This window comes from Kogia breviceps, chromosome 5 (assembly GCF_026419965.1).
Source record: "Kogia breviceps isolate mKogBre1 chromosome 5, mKogBre1 haplotype 1, whole genome shotgun sequence".
In the NCBI taxonomy this organism is placed as follows: Eukaryota; Metazoa; Chordata; class Mammalia; order Artiodactyla; family Physeteridae; genus Kogia; species Kogia breviceps.
Window position 1 is genome coordinate 94,960,738 of NC_081314.1, and position 21,623 is coordinate 94,982,360.

Below are 21,623 nucleotides of genomic sequence, written 5' to 3' on the forward strand. Positions count from 1 at the left end.
TGAAGAAGCAATTACAGGCATACCTTAGAGGTAATGAAGGTTCGGTTCCAGACAACCCCAAAAAGGTGAATATTACAATAAAGTGAGTCACATGAATTTTTTGGTTTCCCAGTTCATATATGTTTATACTATACTGTAGGCTATTAAGTGTGCAATATAGACTTATGTCTTAAAAAATGTGTACACCTTAATTTAAAAATACTTTATTGCTAAGACATGCTAACCATCATCTAAGTCTTCAGCAAACTGTAGTCTTTTCTTTGGTAGATGGTCTTGCCTTGATGTTGATGGCTGCTGACTAATCAGGGTGATGGTTGCTGAAAGTTGCAATTTCTTAAAATACGACAACAGTGAAGTTTGTCACATTAATTGCCTCTTCCTTTTACGAATGATTTCTCTGTTTGACAGCATTTCACCCACAGTAGAACTTCTTTCAAAATTGGAGTCAATTCTCTCAAACCCTGTCCCTGCTTTACCAACTAAGTTTCTGTCATATTTTAATCCTTTGTTGTCGTTTCAACAGTTGTTACAGCACTGTCACCAGGAGTAGATTCCATCTCAAGAAACTACTTGCTTTGCTCATCTATAAGAAGCAGCTCCTCATCCATTAAAGTTTTATCATGAGATTGCAGCAATTCAGTCACATCTTCAGGCTCCACTTCTATTTCCAGTTCTCTTGCTATTTTCACTACATCTGCAATTACTTCCTCTACTGAAATCTTAAATCCTTCAGTTTCATCCATTAGGGCTGGAATCAACTTCCTCCAAACTCCTGTTAATGTTGATATTTTGACCTCTTCCCATAAATTATGAATATTTTTAATGGCATCTAGAAAGGTGAATCCTTTCCAGAATGCTTTCAATTGACTTTGCTCAAATCCATCAATGGAATCACTATCTATGGTAACTGCAGCCTCACAAAATGTATTTCTGAAATAATAAGACTAGAAAGTCCAAGTGACTCCTTCATCCACAGGCTGCAGAACGGATGCTGTGTTAGCAGGCATGAAAACAACATTAATCTCACTGTACATTTCCATCAGAGTTCCTCAGTGACCAGGTGCATTGTCAATAAGCAGTAATATTTTGAGAGAAATCTTTGTCATTTTTTTTACTTTATTATTTTTTGGAATTTATTTTATTTTTTATACAGTAGGTTCTTATTAGTTATCTATTTTATATGTATTAGTGTATATATGTCAATCCCAATCTCACAATTCATCTCACCATCACCCACCTCCCACCTTCCCCCTTCAGGTGTCCATACATTTGTTATCTACATTCGTGTCTCTATTTCTGCCTTGCAAACCGGTTCATCTGCACCACCTTTCCAGATTCTACATATATGCCCTAATATACGGTATTTGTTTTTCTCTTTCTGACTTACTTCACTCTGTATGACACTCTCTAGGTCCATCCACATCTCTACAAATGACCCAACTTCGTTCCTTTTTTATGGCTGAGTAATATTCCATTGTATATATGTACCACACCTTCTTTATCCATTCATCTGTCAATGGGCATTCAGGTTGCTTCCATGTCCTGGCTATTGTAAATAGTGCTGCAATGAACACTGGGGTGCATGTGTCTTTCTGAATTATGGTTTTCTCAGGGTATAAGCCCAGTAGTGGGATTGCTGGGCTATATGGTAATTCCATTTTTAGTTTTTTAAGGAACCTCCGTACTGTTCTCAATAGCAGCTGCATCAATTTACATTCCCACCAACAGTGCAAGAGGGTTCCCTTTTCTCCACACTCTCTCCAGCATTTGTTGTTTTTAGATTTTCTGATGATGCACATTCTAACTGGTGTGAGGTGACACCTCATTGTAGTTTTCATTTGCATTTCTCTAATAACTATTGATGTTGAGCAGCTTTTCATGTGCTTCTTGACCATCTGTAGGTCTTCTTTGGAGAAACGTCTATTTAGGTCCTCTGCCCATTTTTGGATTGTTTTTTTTTTTTCAATATTAAGCTACATGAGCTGTTTATATATTTCAGAGATTAATCCTTTGTCTGTTGATTCATTGGCAAATATTTTCTCCCATTCTGAGGGTTATCCTGTTTATGCTTTCCTTTGCTGTGCAAAAGCTTTTAAGTTTCATTAGGTCCCACTTGTTTATTGTTTTTATTTCCATTTCTCTAGGAGGTGGGTCAAAAAGGATCTTGCTGTGATTTATGTCAGAGTGTTCTGCCTATGTTTTCCTCTAAGAGTTTTATAGTGTCTGGCCTTACATTTAGGTCTTTAATCCATTTTGAGTTTATTTTTGTGTATAGTGTTAGGAAGTGTTCTAATTTCATTCTTTTACATGTAGCTGTCCAGTTTTCCCAGCACCACTTATTGAAGAGGCTGTCTTTTCTCCACTGTATATTCTTGCCTCCTTTATCAAAGATAAGGTGACCATATGTGTGTGGGTTTATCTCTGGGCTTTCTATCCTGTTCCATTGATCTACATTTCTGTTTTTGTGCCAGTACCATACTGTCTTGATTACTGTAGCTTTGTAGTATAGCCTGAAGCCAGGGAGCCTGATTCCTCCAGCTCTGTTTTTCTTTCTCAAGATTGCTTTGGCTATTCGGGGTCTTTTGTGTTTCCATACAAATTTTAAGATTTTTTTGTTCTAGTTCTGTGAAAAATGCCATTGGGAGATTGATAGGGAGTGCATTAAATCCATAGATTGCTTTGGGTAGTAGAGTCATTTTCATAATATTGATTCTTCCAATCCAAGAACATGGTGTATCTCTCCATCTGTTGGTATCATCTTTAATTTCTTTCATCAGTGTCTTATAGTTTTATGCATACAGGTCTTTTGTCTCCTAAGGTAGGTTTATTCCTAGGTATTTTATTCTTTTTGTTGCAATGGTAAATGGGAGTGTTTCCTTAATTTCTCTTTCAGATTTTTCATCATTAGCATATAGGAGTGCAAAAGATTTCTGTGCATTAATTTTGTATCCTGCTACTTTACCAAATTCATTGATTAACTCTAATAGTTTACTGGTGACATCTTTAGGATTCTCTATGTATAGTATCATGTCATCTGCAAATAGTGACAGCTTTACTTCTTCTTTTCTGATTTGGATTCCTTTTATTTCTTTTTTATCTCCGAATGCTGTGGCTAAAACTTCCAAAACTATGTTGAATAATACTGGTGCGAGTTGCAGCCTTGTCTTTTTCCTGATTTTAGTGGAAATGGTTTCACTTTTTCCCATTGAGAACTGTGGCTGTGGGTTGGCTGTGATGTTGGCTGTGAGTTTGTCATATATGACCTTTATTATGTTGAGGTAAGTTCCCTCTATGCCTACTTTCTGGAGGGTTTTTATCATAAATGGATGTTAAATTTTGCCAAAAGCTTTTTCTACATCTGTTGAGATGATCATACGGTTTTTATCCTTCAATTTATTAATATGGTGTATCAAATTGATTTGCAAATATTGAAGAATCCTTGCTTTCCTGGGATAAACCCCACTTGATTATGGTGTATGAAACTTTTAATGAGCTGCTGGACTCTGTTTACTAGTATTTTGTTGAGAATTTTTCTGTCTGTGTTCATCAGTGATATTGGCCTGTAGTTTTATTTCTTTGTGACATCTTTGTCTGGTTTCAGGGTGATAGTGGCCTCGTAGAATCAGTTTGGGAGTGTTCCTCCCTCTGCTATATTTTGGAAGAGTTTGAGAAGGATAGGTGTTAGCTCTTCTCTAAATGTTTGATAGAACTGGCCAGTGAAGCCATCTGGTCCTGGGCTTTTGCTTTTGTAAGTTTTTTAAAAATTTTTTTAATTAATTAATTTTTAATTTATTTATTTTTTTGCAGTACGCAGGCCTCTCACTGTTGTGGCCTCTCCCATTGCAGAGCACAGGCTCCGAACGCGCAGGCTCAGCGGCCATGGCTCACGGGCCCAGCCACTCCGCAGCATGTGGGATCCTCCCGGACCGGGGCACAAACCCATGTCCCCTGCATTGGCATGTGGACTCTCAACCACTGTGCCACCAGGGAATCTTACTTGTTGTAAGATTTTGAATCACAGTTTCAATTTCAGTGCTTGTGATTGGTCTGTTTATATTTTCTATTTCTTCCTGATTCAGTCTCGGAAGGTTGTGCATTTCTAAGAAGTTGTCCATTTCTTCCAGGTTGTCCATTTTGTTGGCATGTAGTTGCTTGTAGTATTCTCTCATGATGCTTTATATTTCTGCAGTGTCCATTGTTACTTCTCCTTTTTCATTTCTAATTCTGTTGATTTAAGTCTTCCTTTTTTTCTTGATGAGTCTGGCTAATGGTTTATCAATTGTGTTTATCTTCTCAAAGAAGCAGCTTTTAGTTTTATTGATCTTTGCTATCATTTCCATCATTTCTTTTTCATTTATTTCTGATCTGATCTTTATGATTTCTTTCCTTCTGCTAACTTTGGGATTTTTGGTTCTTCTTTCTCTAATTGCTTTAGGTGTAAGTTTAGGTTGTTTACTTGAGATTTTTCTTGTTTCTTGAGGTAGGACTGTATTGCTATAAACTTCCCTCTTAGAACTGCTTTTGCTTTATCCCATAGGTTTTGGGCCATCATGTTTTCATTGTCATTTGTTTCTAGGTATTTTTTAATTTCCTCTGATTTCTTCAGTGATCTCTTGGTTATTTATTAATGGATTGTTTAGCCTCCCGGTGTTTGTGCTTTTCTAAGTTTTTCTCCCTGTTTCTAATCTCATAGTGTTGTGGTCAGAAAAGATGCTTTGATGTGATTTCAATTTTCTTAAATTTACCAAGGCCTGATTTGTTACCCAAGATGTGATCTATCCTGGAGTATGTTCATGTGCACTTGTGAAGAAAGCGTAATCTGCTGTTTTTGGATGGAATGTCCTATAAATATCCATTAAATCTATCTGGTCTATTGTATCATTTAAAGATTGTGTTTCCTTGTTCTTTTTCTGTCTGGATGATCTGTCCATTGGTGTGAGGTGTTAAAGTCCCCCACTATTATTGTGTTACTGTCAATTTCCCCTTTTATAGCTGTTAGTATTTGCCTTATGTATTGAGGTGGTCCTAAGTTGGGTGCATATATATTTATAATTGTTATATCTTCTTTTTGGATTGATCCCTTGATCATTATGTAGTGTCCTTCCTTCCTTGTCTCTTGTAACATTCTTTATTTTAACGTCTATTTTATCTGATACGAGTATTGCTACTCCAGCTTTCTCTTGATTTCCATTTGCATGGAATACCGTTTTCCATCCTCTCACCTTCAATCTGTATATGTCCTAGGTCTGAACTGGGTCTCTTGTAGACAGCACATAGGCACATAGATGGGTCTTGTTTTTGTATCCATTCAGCGAGCCTGTGTCTTTCGGTTGGAGCATTTAATCCATTCACGTTTAAGGTAATTATTAATATGTATGCTCCTATTACCATTTTCTTAATTGTTTTGGGCGTTTTTGTATAGGTCCTTTTCTTCTCTAGTGTCTCCCACTTAGAGAAGTTCCTTTAGGATTTGTTGTAGAGCTGGTTTGGTGGTGCTGAATTCTCTTAGCTTTTGCTTGTCTGTGAAGCTGTTGATTTCTCTGTCAAGTCTGAATGAGATCCTTGCCAGATAGAGTAATCTTGGTTGCAGCTTCTTCCCTTTCATCAGTTTAAATATATCGTGCCACTCCCTTCTGGCTTGTAGTTTCTGCTGAGAAATCAGCTGTTAACCTTACAGGAGTTCCCTTGTATGTTATTTGTCATTTTTCCCTTGTTGCCTTTAATAATTTTTCTTTGTCTTTAATTTTTGTCAATATGATTACTATGTGTCTCGGCACATTTCTCCTTGGGTTTATCCTGCCTGGGACTTTCTGCGTTTCCTGGAGTTGGGTGGCTATTTTGTTTCCCATGTTAGGGAAGTTTTTGACTATAATCTCTTCAAATATTTTCTCAGGTCCTTTCTCTCTCTCTTCTCCTTCTGGGACCCCTATATTGCAAATGTGGATATGTTTAATGTTGTCCCAGAGGTCTCTTAGGCTGTCTTCATTTCTTTTCATTCATTTTTCTTTATTCTCTTCTGTGGCAGTGAATTCCTCCATTCTGTCTTCCAGGTCACTTATCTGTTCTTCTGCCTCATTTATTCTGCTACTGATTCGTTCTAGTGTATTTTTTCATTTCAGTTATTGTATTGTTCATGTCTGTTTGTTTGTTCTTTAATTCTTCTAGGTGTATTTTTAAAATTCTTCTATGTCTTTGTTAAACATCTCTTGCATCTTCTCAATCTTTGCATCCATTCTTTTTCCGAGTTCCTGGATCATCTTCACTATCATTATTGCGAATTCTTTTTCTGGAAGGTTGCCTATCTCCATTTCATTTAATTGTTTTTCTGGGGTTTTATCCTGTTCCTTCATCTGGCACATAGCCCTCTGCCTTTTCATTTTGTCTGTCTTTCTGTGAATGTGGTTTTCGTTCCACAGGATGCAGGATTGTAGTTCTTCTTGCTTCTGCTGTCTGCCCTCTGGTGGGTGTGGCTATCTAAGAGGCTTGTGCAAGCTTCCTGATGGGAAGGACTGCTGGTGGGTAGAGATGGGTGTTGCTGTGGTGGGCTGAGCTCAGTAAACTTTAATCTGCTTGTCTGCTGCTGGGTGGGGCTGAATTCCCTCCCTGTTGGTTGTTTGGCCTGAGGCAATGCAGCACTGGAGGCTACAGGCTCTTTGGTGGGGCTAATGGTGTACTCCAGGAGGGCTCATGCCAAGGAGTACTTTCCAGAACTTTTGCTGCCAGTGTCCTTGTCTCCATGGTGAGCTACAGCCATCCCCCACCTCTGCAGGAGTCCCTCCAACAGTAGCAGGTAGGTCTAGTTCAGCCTCCTATGGGGTCACTGCTCCTGCCCTCCGAGTCCTTATGCACACACTACTTTGTGTGTGCCCTCCAAGAGTGGAGTCTCTGCTTCCCCTAGTCCTGTCAAAATCCTGCAGTCAAATCCCACTAACCTTCAAAGTCTGATTCTTTGCGATTTCCTCCTCCCGTTGCCGAACCCCCAGGTTGGGAAGCCCGACGTGGTGCTTGGAACCTTCACTCCAGTGGGTGGACTTCTGTGGTATAATTGTTCTCCAGTTTGTGAGTCACCTACCCAGCGGTTATGGGATTTGATTTTTTTTGGGGGGGAGATTTGATTTTATCGTGATTGCGCCCTTCCTACCGTCTCATTGCAGCTTCTCCTTTGTCTTTGTATGTGGGGTATCTTTTTTTGGTGAGTTCTAGTTCTTCCTGTCGATGATTGTTCAGCAGTTAGTTGTGATTCTGGTGCTCTTGAAAGAGGGAGTGAGCACACGTGCTTGTAGTCTGTCATCTTGAACCGACATCCAGAAATTTTTCTTTCTGAGCAGTAGGTCTCAACAGTAGGCTTAATATATTTAGTAAACCATGTTGTAAACAGATGTGTTGTCATCCAGGCATTGTTGTTCCATTTTGGGAGTACAGACAGAGTTGATTTAGCATAATTCTTAAGGACCCTAGGATTTGCAGAATGGCAAATGAGCACTGGCTTCAACTTAAAATCACTAGCTGCATTATTCCCTAACAAGAGAGTCAGCCTGTGTGTTGGAGTTTTGAAGCCAGGTATTACTTCTCCTCTTTAGCTATGAAAGCCCTAGATGGCATCTTCTTCCAATAGAAGGTTGTTTTGTCTACATTGAAAAACCTGTTGTTTACTATAGTCACCTTCATTAATTATCTTAGCTAGATCTTCTGGATAATTTGCTACAGCTTCTGCAGCAGTGCTTGTTGCTTCACCTTGTACTCTGAAGTTAACGAGATGGCTTCTTTCCTTAAACCTCATGAACCAACCTCTGCTGGCTTCAAATGTTTCTTCTGCAGCTTCCTCACCTTTCTCAGCCTTTACAGAATTGAAGAGAGTTACGGCCTTGTTCTAGATTAGGCTTTGGTTGAAGGCAATGTTCTGGCTGGTTTAATCTTCTATCCAGAATACTGAAATTTTCTCATCATCAATAAGGCTGTTTCACTTCCTTACCACTCCTGTGTTCACTGGAGTAGCTCTTTAATTTACTTCAAGAACTTTTCCTTTGCATTCACAACTTGGCTAACTGTTTGGCACAAGAGACCTAGCTTTTGGCCTATTCCAGCTTTCAACATAACTTCCTCTCTAAGGTTAATCATTTCTAGCTTGTGATTAAAAGTGAGAGACCTGCAACTCTTCCTTTCATTTGAACACTTAGAGGCCTTTGTAGGCTTATTGGTCTTTTCAATATTGTTGCATCTCAGGGAATAAGAAAACCCAAGGAGAGGGAGAGAGATGAGGGAATGGCTGGTCGGTGGAGCAGTCAGAATACACACATTTATCTTTTAAGGTGGCCATCTTGTATGGGCATGGTTTGTGGCAACCCAAAATATATAAATTACAATAGTAACACCAAAGATCACTGATCACTTCAAGTGGGATTTATCCCAGGGATGCAAAGATGGTTCACTATCCACAAATCAATCAATGTGATATACCACATTAATAAACTGAAGAATAAAAATCATATGATCATCCCAATAGATGTAGAGAAAGCTTTTGAGAAAACTCAACATCCGTTTATGATAAAATTTCTCCACAAAGTAGGTACAGAGGGAATATACCTCAATAAAATAAAGGCCATATATGATAAGTCCACAGCTAACATCATACGCAATGGTGAAAAGCTGAAAGCATCAGCAACAAGACAATGATGCCCACTCTTGCTAGTTCTATTCAACACAATTTTGGAAGTCCTAGCCACAGACAAGAAAAATAATCCAAATTGGAAGGGAGGTAGTAAAACTGTTACTGTTTGCAGATGACATGATATTATACATAGAAAACCCTAAAAACACCACTAGAAAACTACTAGAGCTCATCAATGAATTCAGTAAAGTTAAAGGATACAAAATTAATATACAGAAATCTATTGCATTTCTGTACTCTAACAAAGAAATATCAGAGAGAGAAATTGAGAAAACAATCCCATTTACCATTGCATCAAAAGAATCAAAAAGAACGAAATACTTAGTAATAAATACATGGAGGTAAAAGGCCTGTACTTGGAAAACTAAAGATACTGATGAAAGAAATTGAAGATAACACAAAGTGATGGGTAGATATACCATGTTCACAGCTTGGAAGAATTAATATTGTTAAAATGACCATACTACCCAAAGCAATTCACAGATTCAATGCAATCCCTATCAAAATATCAATGGCATTTTTCACAGGACTTAAACAAATAATTCTAAAATTTGTATGAAAATTCAAAGACCCTGAATAGCCAAAGCAATCCTGAGAAAGAAAAACAGAGCTGGAGGTATCATGCTCCCTGACTTCAGACTGTACTACAAAGGTACAGTAATCAAAACAGTACGGTACTGGCACAGAAACAGACACATGGATCAAAGGAATAGAATAGAGAGTCACCCCGGAATAAACCCACACACTTATGGTCAAGTAATCTATGACAAAAGAGGCAAGAATATGCAATGGGGAAAAGACATTCTCTTCAATAAGTAATGCTGGAACAACTGAACAGCTACATGTAAAAGACTGAAATTAGAACATTTTCTCACCCCATATACAAAAATAAACTCAAAATGGATTAAAGACTTAAATTTAGGACCAGAAACTATAAAACTCCTAGAAAAACACATAGGCAGAGCACTCTTTGACAAAAATTGTAACAATATTTTTTGGGGGTCTGTCTCCTAAGGCAAAGGGAAGAAAAGCAAAAATTAACAAATGGGACCTAATTAAATTTAAAAGCTTTTGCACAGCAAAGGAAGCCATCAATAAAATGAAAAGATAACCTACTGAATGGGAGAAAATATTTGCAAATGATATGACCAAAACTGGGATAATATCCAAAACAGACAGTGCATACAACTCAATATTTCAAAGAACCCCAAAAACTCAAACAACCTGATTAAATAATGAACAGAAGACCTGAATAGACATTTTTCTTCAGAAGACATACAGATGGCCAACAGGCACATGAAAAGATGCTCAACATTGCAAATGATCAGAGAAATGCAAATCAAAACCACAATGAGGGACTTCCCTGGTGGCGCAGTGGTTAAGAATCTGTCTGCCAATGCAGTGGATATGGGTTCTATCCCTGGTCCAGGAAGATTCCCACATGTCACGGAGCAACTGAGCCCTTGAGCCACAGCTACTACTGAGCTTGTGCTCTGGATCTCACGAGCCACAACTACTGAGCCTGTGCATTCCACCTATTGAAGCCTGTGCACCTAGAGCCCGTTCCCCACAGAAGGAGGTGCCGCTGCAGTAAGAAGTCCATGCACAGCAACAAGGAGTGGCCCCCACTTGCCTCAACTGGAGAAAGCCTGTGCACAGCAATGAAGACCCAACATGGCCCAAAAAAGAAAATGAAAAAAAAAAACAAAGAAAAAAACAAACAAACAAAAGAAACCACAATGAGATATCACCTCACATGTGTCAAAATGGCTATAATCAAAAAGACCACAAATAACAAATGTCAGCAAGGATGTGGAGAAAAGGAACACTGTACACCTTTGGTAGGAATGGAAATCGGTGCAGCCACTATGGAAAACAGTATGGAGGTTCCTCAAGAAACCAAAAATACAACTACCACATGATCCAACAATTCCACTCCTGAGTGTACAGCCAAAGAAAATAAAAACACTAATTTGAAAAGATACATGCACCACAATGTTCATAGCAGCATTATTTATGATAGCCAAGATATGGAAGCAACCTAAGTGTCCATCAACAGATGAATGGGTAAAGAAAATATGGTATATATACACAATGGAATACTACTCAGCCATAAAAAAGAATGAAATTTTACCATTTGCAACAACATGGATGGACCTAGAGAGTATTATGATTAGTGAAATAAGTCAGACAGAGAAAGACAAATGCTATATGGTATCACTTATATTTGGAATCTAAAAAATAAAACAAATGAATAAATATAACAAAACAGAAACAGACTCAAAGATATAGAGGACAAACTAGTAGTTACCAATGGGGAGAGGGAAGCGGGGAGGGACATTATAGGGGTAGAGGATTAAGATGTACAAACTACTATGTATAAAATAAATAAACTAAAAGGATATATTATACAGCACAGGGAATATAGCCAATATTTTATAATAACTTTGAATGGAGTATAATCAATAAAAATTTTCAATCACTATGTTGTATACTCAAAATTAATATAATATTGTAAATCAACTATACCTAAAAAAAAAAATCACTGATCACAGATCACCATAATAAAATAATAATAATGAAAAAGTTTGAAATGTTGTGAGAATTACCAAAATGTGACACAGAAACACAAAGTGAGCAAATGCTGTCGGGAAAATGGTGCCTATAGGCTTGCTTGATGCTGGGTTGCCACAAACCTTCAATTTGTAAAAAATACAGTATCTGCAAAATGCAATAAAGCAAAGTGCAATAAAATGAGGTTAGTCTGTACCTTTTTTTTGTATAAGCAAAAATCCTCTTCAGATTTCTTTTGGTTAGCTCAAACAGATACTAACGCAGGTCTTTCATAAAAAATAAAGTGGCATAAAGTGAATTTCAAAAAGTGGGAGATACCTGTATTTTTAAAACTCCTTTTAAGCTCTTTCCAGGACAACTTCATGGCTGTCTTACATGCATCTCAGCAACTTCCCTTTAGAGGTGACATCCACTTTGAAGAGCTTGATTTACTTCCTGCCATATTTCTTTTTTCCCCAAGGCTTCAATCACAAAGCATTCTATTCTTCTACTATCTGCTTTACCTTCCTTTTCTATTCCTAACCCTCAGTCCCTCTGAGTAGGGAATGGAATTGGGAAGAAAGAACTAAGGAACTCTCAAAAGAGTTATTGACACCTCTATACATACTAGTTAGAAGAGGCAGAAGTTATCTTATTGTCCCCTCTATTTGCTACACAAATTTTACTTTTTTGTCATCTTCATCCAGAAAATCCGATAGGTATTTTTAGGACCTCAACTATTGTGAGGTAGACATGCTGAAAATAAAATAATTAAGAGAGGACATTTTCACACATAAGGACTTTATAGTCACTCTGTATAACACAAACTTCTATATGCTAGAATTTTTCATGAGGAGAACTTGATAAGAGAATTTGATTGACTCAGCTTTTTATAATTGGTTGCTTACATTATACTAGACAATTCTTTGCTTCTATAACAGTAATTGAGTATATGACTAGGACTATTGTATATTAAATAGTCATATGAAAAATTTTCAGCATTTTTTAGGTTTATACTTCAAAATTTCAATAAAAGATATAAGATACAAGACCTCTCTTCTGATGCTGAAATTTTATCTTGATAAAATTAGTTTATTTTCAAAGTATCTCAATTTTTTTAAATAAAATAAATTGGAAGTAAACTTAGGATGTTTAAAAAAAATTCCTAGTTTCTGACTTTAATAAGAAATTTTTAATATTACTAGTGTATAAATTTTAAGTAGCATTTACATTGTTTCTGCTTATGTTTATTCCCTGTTTAATTTCAATTTGACATAGAAGTCGGGCATTCCATTTAGCTAAAATTGAGAATCCAAGTATTACCATACTTTAATCTTTTGGAAGTAAGGAAGAGACAGACACACTGTAACCCTTGGAACTTAGATTTGTGGTCTAATAGCTGTAGATTTACTTGGTCAGCCTTATGCAGTATTAGACCTGGGACTTACCAATGCTTTGGCAAAAATAAAAAATAGCAGTTAAACTAATGAATCAGGTTGTGTTTTATTATATATGAATGGTCTAAAAGAAAAAAATATTCGTACTCATGCCTTTTAAAAACAAAATTTATTTTAAAAAATTAATTTTCAAAATAACTTGATAAACATGAAAATGATATTGACATTTTACTGATCAGAGTATAAAATAATCTTTATTTTGTTCTGTACCTCAGTAAGTATTTTGTAAATTTACTTTCATTGTGTAAAATTTCATTTATGACTAAAGTTTGTGTATACTTCCAAATGACTAATAACATGAACTTATCAGATTGTAGTTGGGCAAATATTCTCACTCAGTTTATAATATAATCTAGACTTTAAATATATGTTTCAAGCCAGAAAATAACATACTTTTCACAGTAAAGTTTACATAGCATAGAGGTTAGCTATATGCTTAATAAAAAAATTATCTTGAGTCCAAATCCATAGGAATGTACAACAAAATGAGTGAACCAAAATGTAAAGTATGGACTTTGGATAATTATGATACATCAATTTAGGTCCCTCAATTGTAACAAATGTACCACTCTGCTGCGGAATGTTGGCTGAAGAGGCTGTGCATGTGTGGGGGCAAAAGGTATATGGGAAATCTCTGTATCTTCCCCTCAATTTTGCTCTAAACCAGAAAAATTGCTCTAAAATAATAAAGTCTTAACTTTAAAGAATTAAGCCAATAAAAAAAGACTCCTTGACTTTCTCTTGTAATTTTTCAAGCTATTAAGAGACTTCTTGCTAAAACTGCGCTACAGATCATAACTTGTTCATTTTACAACTCTCAAATAACAGGAAGAGGCATAAAGAAGCTTCTTGGATTTGTACCATTTTTGTACATTACTGCATTGTTGGCAGAGTCTTAGACATAAAAGAGAAAATCAAGATTTCTTAGGTTTTGAAAAATGCTTCTGAACTTATCTGTAAAAATATGAAACGAAGCTGTGTTTAAAACAGAGTAGGCATTTTTAAAAATGAGAGTCGTACACAGAAATTAGTGAAATTTCCAAGTGACTAATTCAGTTTCTTTACTTATATATTTAAATGTGTAAATTATGATTTAGGGAAGTAAAGTAGGGCATACTGTAAGTTTAAATCATTTTCAGAATCTAACATACATAGACTTCTCTATAATCATATATTCAATAAGCTATGAACATTTATAAGTGATTTGTGCTACATGTCTACTTGGACTAATTTTAAGTTCTAACTAATAGTAAAACCATGTATTAAACAAAAGTGTTCATAATCAGACATTCCTCTATTATAACGCTAATATAGCCTCTTACCTTTTTATTCTTGGTCTTTTTCTTTTTCTTTGGTTTGCTCTTAACCTGATAGGTAAGAAATAAATCATTTATTTAATATGCAATTCAAACTGCACAATGGATTATTTTACAAAATGTATTTCCTCTAACCACTGGGATCTTTTATCTTCTAATATAAATCATACTTTCCTTCTAGATTCTATGGAAAATTATTTTCATCTTAATTTTAATCTCCGTCTTCTGCTTGAGAAATCACTGATGTATAAAGGAACAACATATAATGTCAATAAGTAGGCTACTGAAAAGAGCTCAGAGGTCCTCACTTACACACGTGCATGCATGACTAACAGAAGAGGAAGGCACCTTAAAAAAAATCAACATGTTCAGGTCCATTAGATGCAACATTAAGCCTAGGAAGAATTTAGTGACTACATAATATTTGTTACCACTTATCTGTAAAGAAAGACATCCTGGATGGTTTTAATTCTACCTCTGTGTAAATAGCATTGAAATATCCCTGTTTTCTCTTCCTTTCTCTCTCCTTCTATTCCCCACTATGCTTTCTTCTACTTTCTGTTAACCTCCCACATCCATGCTACCACTCAGGATGAAGAAACATGTGCCAGGCACATAATAAGTGTTCAATAAATGCTGCCAAAATATATGGCTAAGGCAGGAAAGATTATGGAAGAAAGTATTGGGAGAAGAACCATTCCAATTAAAGCTCTGTGTAAACACTATGATAAGTATAAACTAAGATTGTCTGGGAGGCTTTAAGAATAGCACATGCAGCAAACTAAAAGCCTTGATTAAGTTCTTCTAATTCAAATATTAATGAGGACTTATACTTCCTGGAGATCTTTAATAGATTCTGTTGAAGATTCACTGGGTATCGATGCCCCATCTTTAGTCATTTCTGCTAACTGTATTTCAGGGATTGATTTCACATTTATATTGTACTCCATAAGAGGTGGACTTAGTTCTTCTTCTTCATTTTGTAACTCTTCTATTTCAATACCTAAATATTAAAACCAAAACACTCAAAGTCTGGATGCATATAATTTTAGCCTCTTATCACTATTTTAAATATATTTACTCCCCCATAACACCACCCCAGAAACAGAAGACATCTTACTCGGTTCAAATACTAAATGAAAATAAAATGCCCATTTATCAATGATCAAATAACAGGTAAATATACTAGCCTGAAACCAATCAATATAAACTCAAATGCTAAGATACTTGACTGTTATCTTAAGCAGACTATAGATATAATGTAGAACTTAAGTCAATTCTAAATACTAAGTTTTTGAGTATCCTGACATTGACCTTATTAAATATTGCAACTAGTATTATTTAAGGGCATAAGTCTGAAACATAAAGAAAAGAAGGAAAAGCTAGATGTATTTTTTCCTTTTTCTTCTTTTTTATAATCAAAGGTTATTAAAGGGTATCATCCCCCAATTATGTGACTTCTTTGATACCATGATCCTTGATACTGCTCCAGAGATTCAATATCTAAACTTGTGGACTTCATTGGACTGGTCACAGATGGTCCAAACAAAACCCATTGTGTTACTTTCTTAAGTATAATTTTACTCCAAACAAAACCCATGGTGTTATTTTCTTTTTTTTTTTTTTTTTTTTTTTTTTTTTTTTTTTTTTGCGGTACATGGGCCTCTCACCGTTGTGGCCTCTCCCGTTGCGGAGCACAGGCTCCGGACGCACAGGCCCAGCGGCCATGGCTCACGGGCCCAGCCGCTCCGCGGCATGTGGGATCTTCCCGGACCGGGGCACGAACCCGTGTCCCCTGCATCCGCAGGCGGATTCTCAACCACTGCGCCACCAGGGAAGCCCCATGGTGTTATTTTCTTAAGTATAATTTTAATTGCAGAATTTGAATTCTATTTTAAAAAAAACCAACAGTACATAAATGGAAATAAAAAAAATTAGCAACTCACCACCTGGCAGAAAAGTATATAGCTTAACAATGGATAGTTAACCAGATAAAAGTTACATAAGCTAAACAGTAGCGTATATGAGCAGGTAGAGCAAGCATGTAGGCATTTTTGCCTGTTGAAGTGCCCTGTGTGTCAAAAGTTAAAATACTCTGTTATAGGGTAAACCCTAGGGCATGTGCACTAAGACAAAGGCAGAATAAAAGCTCATACTAGATTCAGCTGACCAGTAGTAATCTGACCATGTAATTTTCCGAGCTTATAACAAACAATTACAGTTTATCATACAGTTTATCTGACCAAGTAAAAATCTATAGGTGCCCCTTAGCTATCCTGGGTTGAAAGGTCACTTAGGCGTTTGGTTTTTAAACATACTTACGTTGACTGCCCGTTATTGACTGTAGAGCAATTCCTATGATACATAAAGAAAAAATTTAGATATATAATTGCAAATGTAACCAACAAATATCAGACTGAGACTAAGAAAAACCAGAAGATTTTTTACACTGCACCAATAAATATTATAACTAAAAATAACCAGCTTCACTCACGAATCCAGTTTAAACAAGGCATAATTATATTATAACATAAAGGTTATAAACCCATTTAGCGAAAGAAAGGTTTAAAAAAAAAGATAGTTCATAATAGATAATGCCTAGAATACAAGCACTTTAAGCCAAGAAGCAAATTTTTACAGTTTACAGTCTAAGGTCATGAAGTAATAGTCAATTATGAAGCAAACCTCCATTGAAAGTTTGAGCCTTTTTTTTTTAGCAAAATCCTGATGAGCAGTCTCTCTCCTTGCCCATTAATATTTATTAAGCACCTATGATATATCAGACTGTGTTAGGCTCTAGAGTTTGAATGGTGAGAAAAAAGATAACTGTCATAGAGATTTAGTGGGGACAATGGATATTAATCAAATAATCAGATACACAAATGCAAACCAAACTGTAATAACTACTAGGGAAGACATATAAGATACTAGGAAAGCCTCTATTAAAGGGACTTGAGCAATAAGCTCATCAGACTTTCAGAGTGAAACTGAAATACCTTGAATTTATTGCTCAACTCAATTTCCCAAATATTTTTATACTCATAAGTTTTTGTCATTCAAAATCTTAAGAGAGTAAATGTAAAAAAGAAAAGCCTCTAATTTATAAGCCAATTTACAAGTAAAGGGTGCTTGCCTGACTTTCTTATAGCATCAAACTCAGCATTCTCTTCTTTTATGTTCAGAGAAAGCTCTTAAAGGTTAAGTAGGAAAACACAATGGAATCCCAGAGCCTTAGCAAAAGGAGAGGGGTTGGGACCTAGCAATTATAGTTGAAGAAAATCTGGACCAGGTCAGCAATTACTAGAAACTTGGAAAGTTATACGTTTAAATAGCATCAGTGTTATCATCAGTTGCTCACCGGTAGTATGACTAATAACTTGGGACCAGGAAAATTCACCTAGAATAACACAGCAAGGGTTTTGGTGATGCTGACATGGCTTCAACTCCACTTTCCACCATGACAGCTGAGAAGCTATCCTGGTATGTGGGGAGGAGGTCTGAAGTCTTCCCCATAACAACAAATAATGTTTGGGAATGGCCACTGCTAACCTTAGACAACCTTAGACCTTGCATAAATGTTATCCGATTTTTAAAATTACCTATGACCAAACTTTTAAACAAAAGTCAAGGTTCTGATAGAAAGGAGAAACATACACTCATGGTGTCTAAAAGGGCATTCCTGAAATACTCAGGACCTGTATTTCATGGTTTTAGGCATCCTTAATTTTGTAAAGTGATAAAACTCCTCTACCTAAAAATATTCAACAATTCCTTTTTGAAAACACAAATTCCTCAACATGGCAAGAGAAATCCTCTTGAATGTATTCTGTAAACTCTCCCCTACTTTAATCTCAGTATTGCCAAACTTTTTAGTTCCTTCTACTATATTTTTATGTTTCTATACCTTCGCTCTTGTTTCCTTCTGAAACATCCTTCTCCATCTTCTTCACTTGGCTAACTTTTACATGTCATTTAAGAACTCCTTAGATATTCTATCTCCAGAAAGCCTTTTTGGCTTCTCTTAGGCTAGAATTTCCCATGGTATTCTGGAAACATCTCTAGCACTGTAATTTCTATTGGCTTCTTGATGAGGATATTCTCTCAAGAATGTGAGCTCACTGAATCTCCCACCCTTAGCACTGTACCTGGTACATAGCAGACACTCAGTGAAGGTTTACTGGCTTAAGTAAATAACTATTTTTTACCTTGTTGATAGCAGGATAACATCCTCTGAATAATTTCTGGTACTGGTATGCCTAGGTAGATGGACAGCTGATGGTAATCAAGGGAGATATTCTCAATGGGATTCTCCTTCACTTTGTCAATATCTTCTTGCTTCATCCCAAGGCGCAGAAGAATATCTGAAACTTTTTTCCAAATTGAATTGAATTGTGACTCAGTGAGACCATTCATCAAAATCTCACTAAGGAGGATATCCCTGTATTTGCACAGCCTCAGGATGTCTGCAGACTTAGAGAGATCAGAAGATGGTGGTTCCATATTCCAGCCTTTTTTGGGTGCAGGGAACACATTCAAATGTTTTATGAGAGCTAATAGGAGGTGTAAGTCAAACTGTTTGGACTGTGGCAGCTCCTTGTTTGGGGGATAAAGCAGATGCCATGCTCCACCCAAAGGGTGATTGGTCCAAAGATGGTTGTAGTAGGGTTCCAGTACATTCTTGTGTATAAGAAGCTCTTTTTTCAAAAGAGGGGGTGGCATAGCCTCATCAAATATTTGCCGAACAATGTCAGTACCAGAAACAATAATTATATGAAGCAGATGATAGAAATAATTATAGTCAAGTTTGAAGATAGGCATTTCATCTGAAAATGAATTTTGAGAAGTCAAAAGATTCCACATTAATGCTCTTTTTCTATGTGATTTCTTGCATTACATCCTAAGCTCCTGTAGGACAGGCACTATTCCAAAAGAATGAAGTACAGTACAGTGCTTTGTCACAGCCAGTGCTCAATAAGCATGCTGCTATCTGTCTAGCTGTCAAAAACTCAAAACAAAAACAGTATGTTCCAAGCAAAAGTAATCACAAAAACTAATCACTATAGAAGGCTTTCAACCATCCAGGGTTTTGTTCAAATAAATGAGCTTTGGCCACCAAATGGCATAAAAGTATTAAGCCTTTGAAAATTCTGAAGACTGTCAAGAATGGTAACTGCCAGTGTTTAGTTATACTTTACTTAGGCAATTATATTTTATCTTAATCAGCATTGTCCAGTAAAACTTTTTGTGATGAAAATATTTTAGACTTTCACTGTCCACTAGCCACTGAACAGTGGAAATGCTGCTTGTCTGACAAAGGAACTGAGCTTGAAACTTTATCTAATTTTAACGAGTTTAAATTTAAACAGCCACATATGGCTAGTGACTACTGTATTAGACAATGCAGAAGTATAGCAAGAAACATAAAGTGATTTAATGCCTTGCTTCTCAAAGTACAGTCCACTGGCCAGCAGCAGCAGCAGCAGCCACATGGGAGCCTGCTAGAAATACAGAATCTCAGGTCTCACCCCAGAGATACTGAATTGGCACTGACATTTTAACAAAATCAAAGATGATTCAAATATATATTAAAGTTTGAGACACACTGATCTTATGAACCTCTTGTTCTTATCCTTTCAAAAAATAAATTAATGATTACGTAGGTATTTCATCAATGAAATGGAATAAGGCATGAGACTGAACTATTTGAAAATTTTCTGGTTTAGTAGCACTTCCCAAAGAGGAAAGTAGACTGAGGTGAATTAGAAAGTAATAAGAACTTGGTATATGATGGTATATTTTTAAACTAATAAAATATGTGTTTATTATAACATGCAAATTTATTATTTTATCCTTCATGATTCTGTGTTTCAGAAGATTTTTAAAGTAATATTCTTGTTTGATATACTTGACATAAACTGGAGACAAGCAAGGTTACAAAGCAAATGACTCAAGGAGCTTTCTCTGGGCTGCCAAATAAGAAGCTGGCTAGGATCAGGGACATCCATTCTCCCTAACAAGAAGGAAGGCCACCAGACTACTCTTCCATGGGTCCAGGAGCCCTTAAGCTCTCCAAGTGCTGAGCAGCTGGCATTTCCTAGCACACTCCTAAAGAGCTGGCACCTAAGTTTAGACTACTTGGCCTTGAGCCCCAAATGTTCATTCTTTCCATTTCACCCTTTTAACAGGGAATGCAACAAGTGAAGAGTTGGTAGGGAACATCAGACGAAGCTCAATCTGTGTAGTCACAGCTATGCACCAAACCCAGCAAAACTCTCTATAGATGCAAGGTAATGTGATACCCATACACCTGCTGATCTTTCTGTCCATGAATTCCAGCCTACACCAAGTGATGTTTGTTAGTGTAAACCCAAGCCCAGCAAATGACAAACTCAAAGAAACACACGGTTGTTAATGGCATGATACTTTACAGAGCAAGTCAAAATTTTTAACACAGTTTTCAACAGGAGACATATGAAAGTAAAATATACCTTTTGTACCAAATTTTAAACTGATCTTCGGTCTTATATCGGTATCATCTATTTTCAGAGACATCAACTTTTTATAACTGCAAGTGGAAAAAAAAATAGGTTACAAAAGTCAGTCAAGATTTCTAGTATCAGCATGGCTAACTCAGTGAGCATTTTCTTCTCCTCCTTCTGGAAATAATTTAAAAGCAAAGGAGAAAAAGAAATAAATAAAAAACACCAACAGTAACAACCCTACATTGCCACTTTCATTAGAATTTGGAGGCAAGTAGAATTGCTAGATTTCATACAAAAAGAATCACATGACTAGCTTATTTGCAAGAAGACTATTTGGTAGTAGGAAAAAAGAAACCTTTGCACTGTAAAAAGGCAGCAAATCTGGAACTCCTTCCAGACTCTCTTCCACCACAGTATCTTCTTACCAATAACTATTCCAAGAAAACTCAACTCATTTAATGACTAGTGATTAAAAAAGAGAGAAAGAAAGAAACTTGCATAGCATCAGTACAAATAATTAGAAAAAAATTGAGGGAAAAAGTAGCAAAATTTATTAAATAGACTAAACACTAAGTAAATGGTGCTTTTTTCATCTGCTGAAACAGATGAAAAACCTTGTGGCTTGGCTTTGAAATGAACTCTCCCACAGAAAATACAAAAAAAAAAAAAAAAAAAAAAAGGGACAGAGATGTTGGTTTGGTGGTGGTTGTTGTTAACTGATTTTAACTCCAGCACCCGCATAACACTGCTAATCAGCTACTACATTGAAAACACTTTAAACTCTAACAATATAAAGTACTGGCAAAGATACTGAGTAAAAGGAATTCTCCTACACTGAAAGTGGGAGTGTAAATTGATAAAAGCACTGCGGGAAATAGTTCAGCCATACCAATAATGGAGCACATCCTACAGCTTGCATGGGCAAAGGAGCAAATTTCGCACTTCTGCCTAACTCTTAAGCACAGTCTCCAGTCCCACTTCTCTGGGAAATGTGGCTATAGATGGCCAGTCGGTACAGAGCATATACTATGGCCCACTCAGACAGGGAGCAAATTCGAGCTCTCACCCCTCTGGGAAGCATGCCCACATATACCTAGCAACCACAAAGCACATCCTACAGCCCGCCTGGGCAGGGAGTCAAGCCAGT

At 36.5% G+C, this 21,623-nt stretch overlaps 1 protein-coding gene across 8 annotated transcripts in view; it reads right to left on the reverse strand.

Annotated features, from left to right (window-relative positions):
* DZIP3 (DAZ interacting zinc finger protein 3) overlaps positions 1-21,623 on the reverse strand; it is a 121,263-nt gene that overhangs the window by 41,321 nt on the left and 58,319 nt on the right. For 6 of the 8 annotated variants that reach the window (XR_009335733.2, XM_067034695.1, XM_059063625.2 and 3 more), the window contains 5 exons: positions 20,483-20,559; positions 18,200-18,817; positions 16,317-16,349; positions 14,828-14,997; positions 14,001-14,045 (listed from right to left, as the gene is read on the reverse strand). Coding sequence is in view for 7 of the 8 variants with exons in the window: in XM_067034695.1 (XP_066890796.1) it covers positions 14,001-14,045; positions 14,828-14,997; positions 16,317-16,349; positions 18,200-18,817; positions 20,483-20,559 (943 nt within the window). In the remaining variant the exon portion in view is untranslated. The remainder of the gene's footprint in view (positions 1-14,000; positions 14,046-14,827; positions 14,998-16,316; positions 16,350-18,199; positions 18,818-20,482; positions 20,560-21,623) is intronic. The other 2 variants (XM_067034698.1, XM_067034697.1) reach the window with 1 other exon arrangement.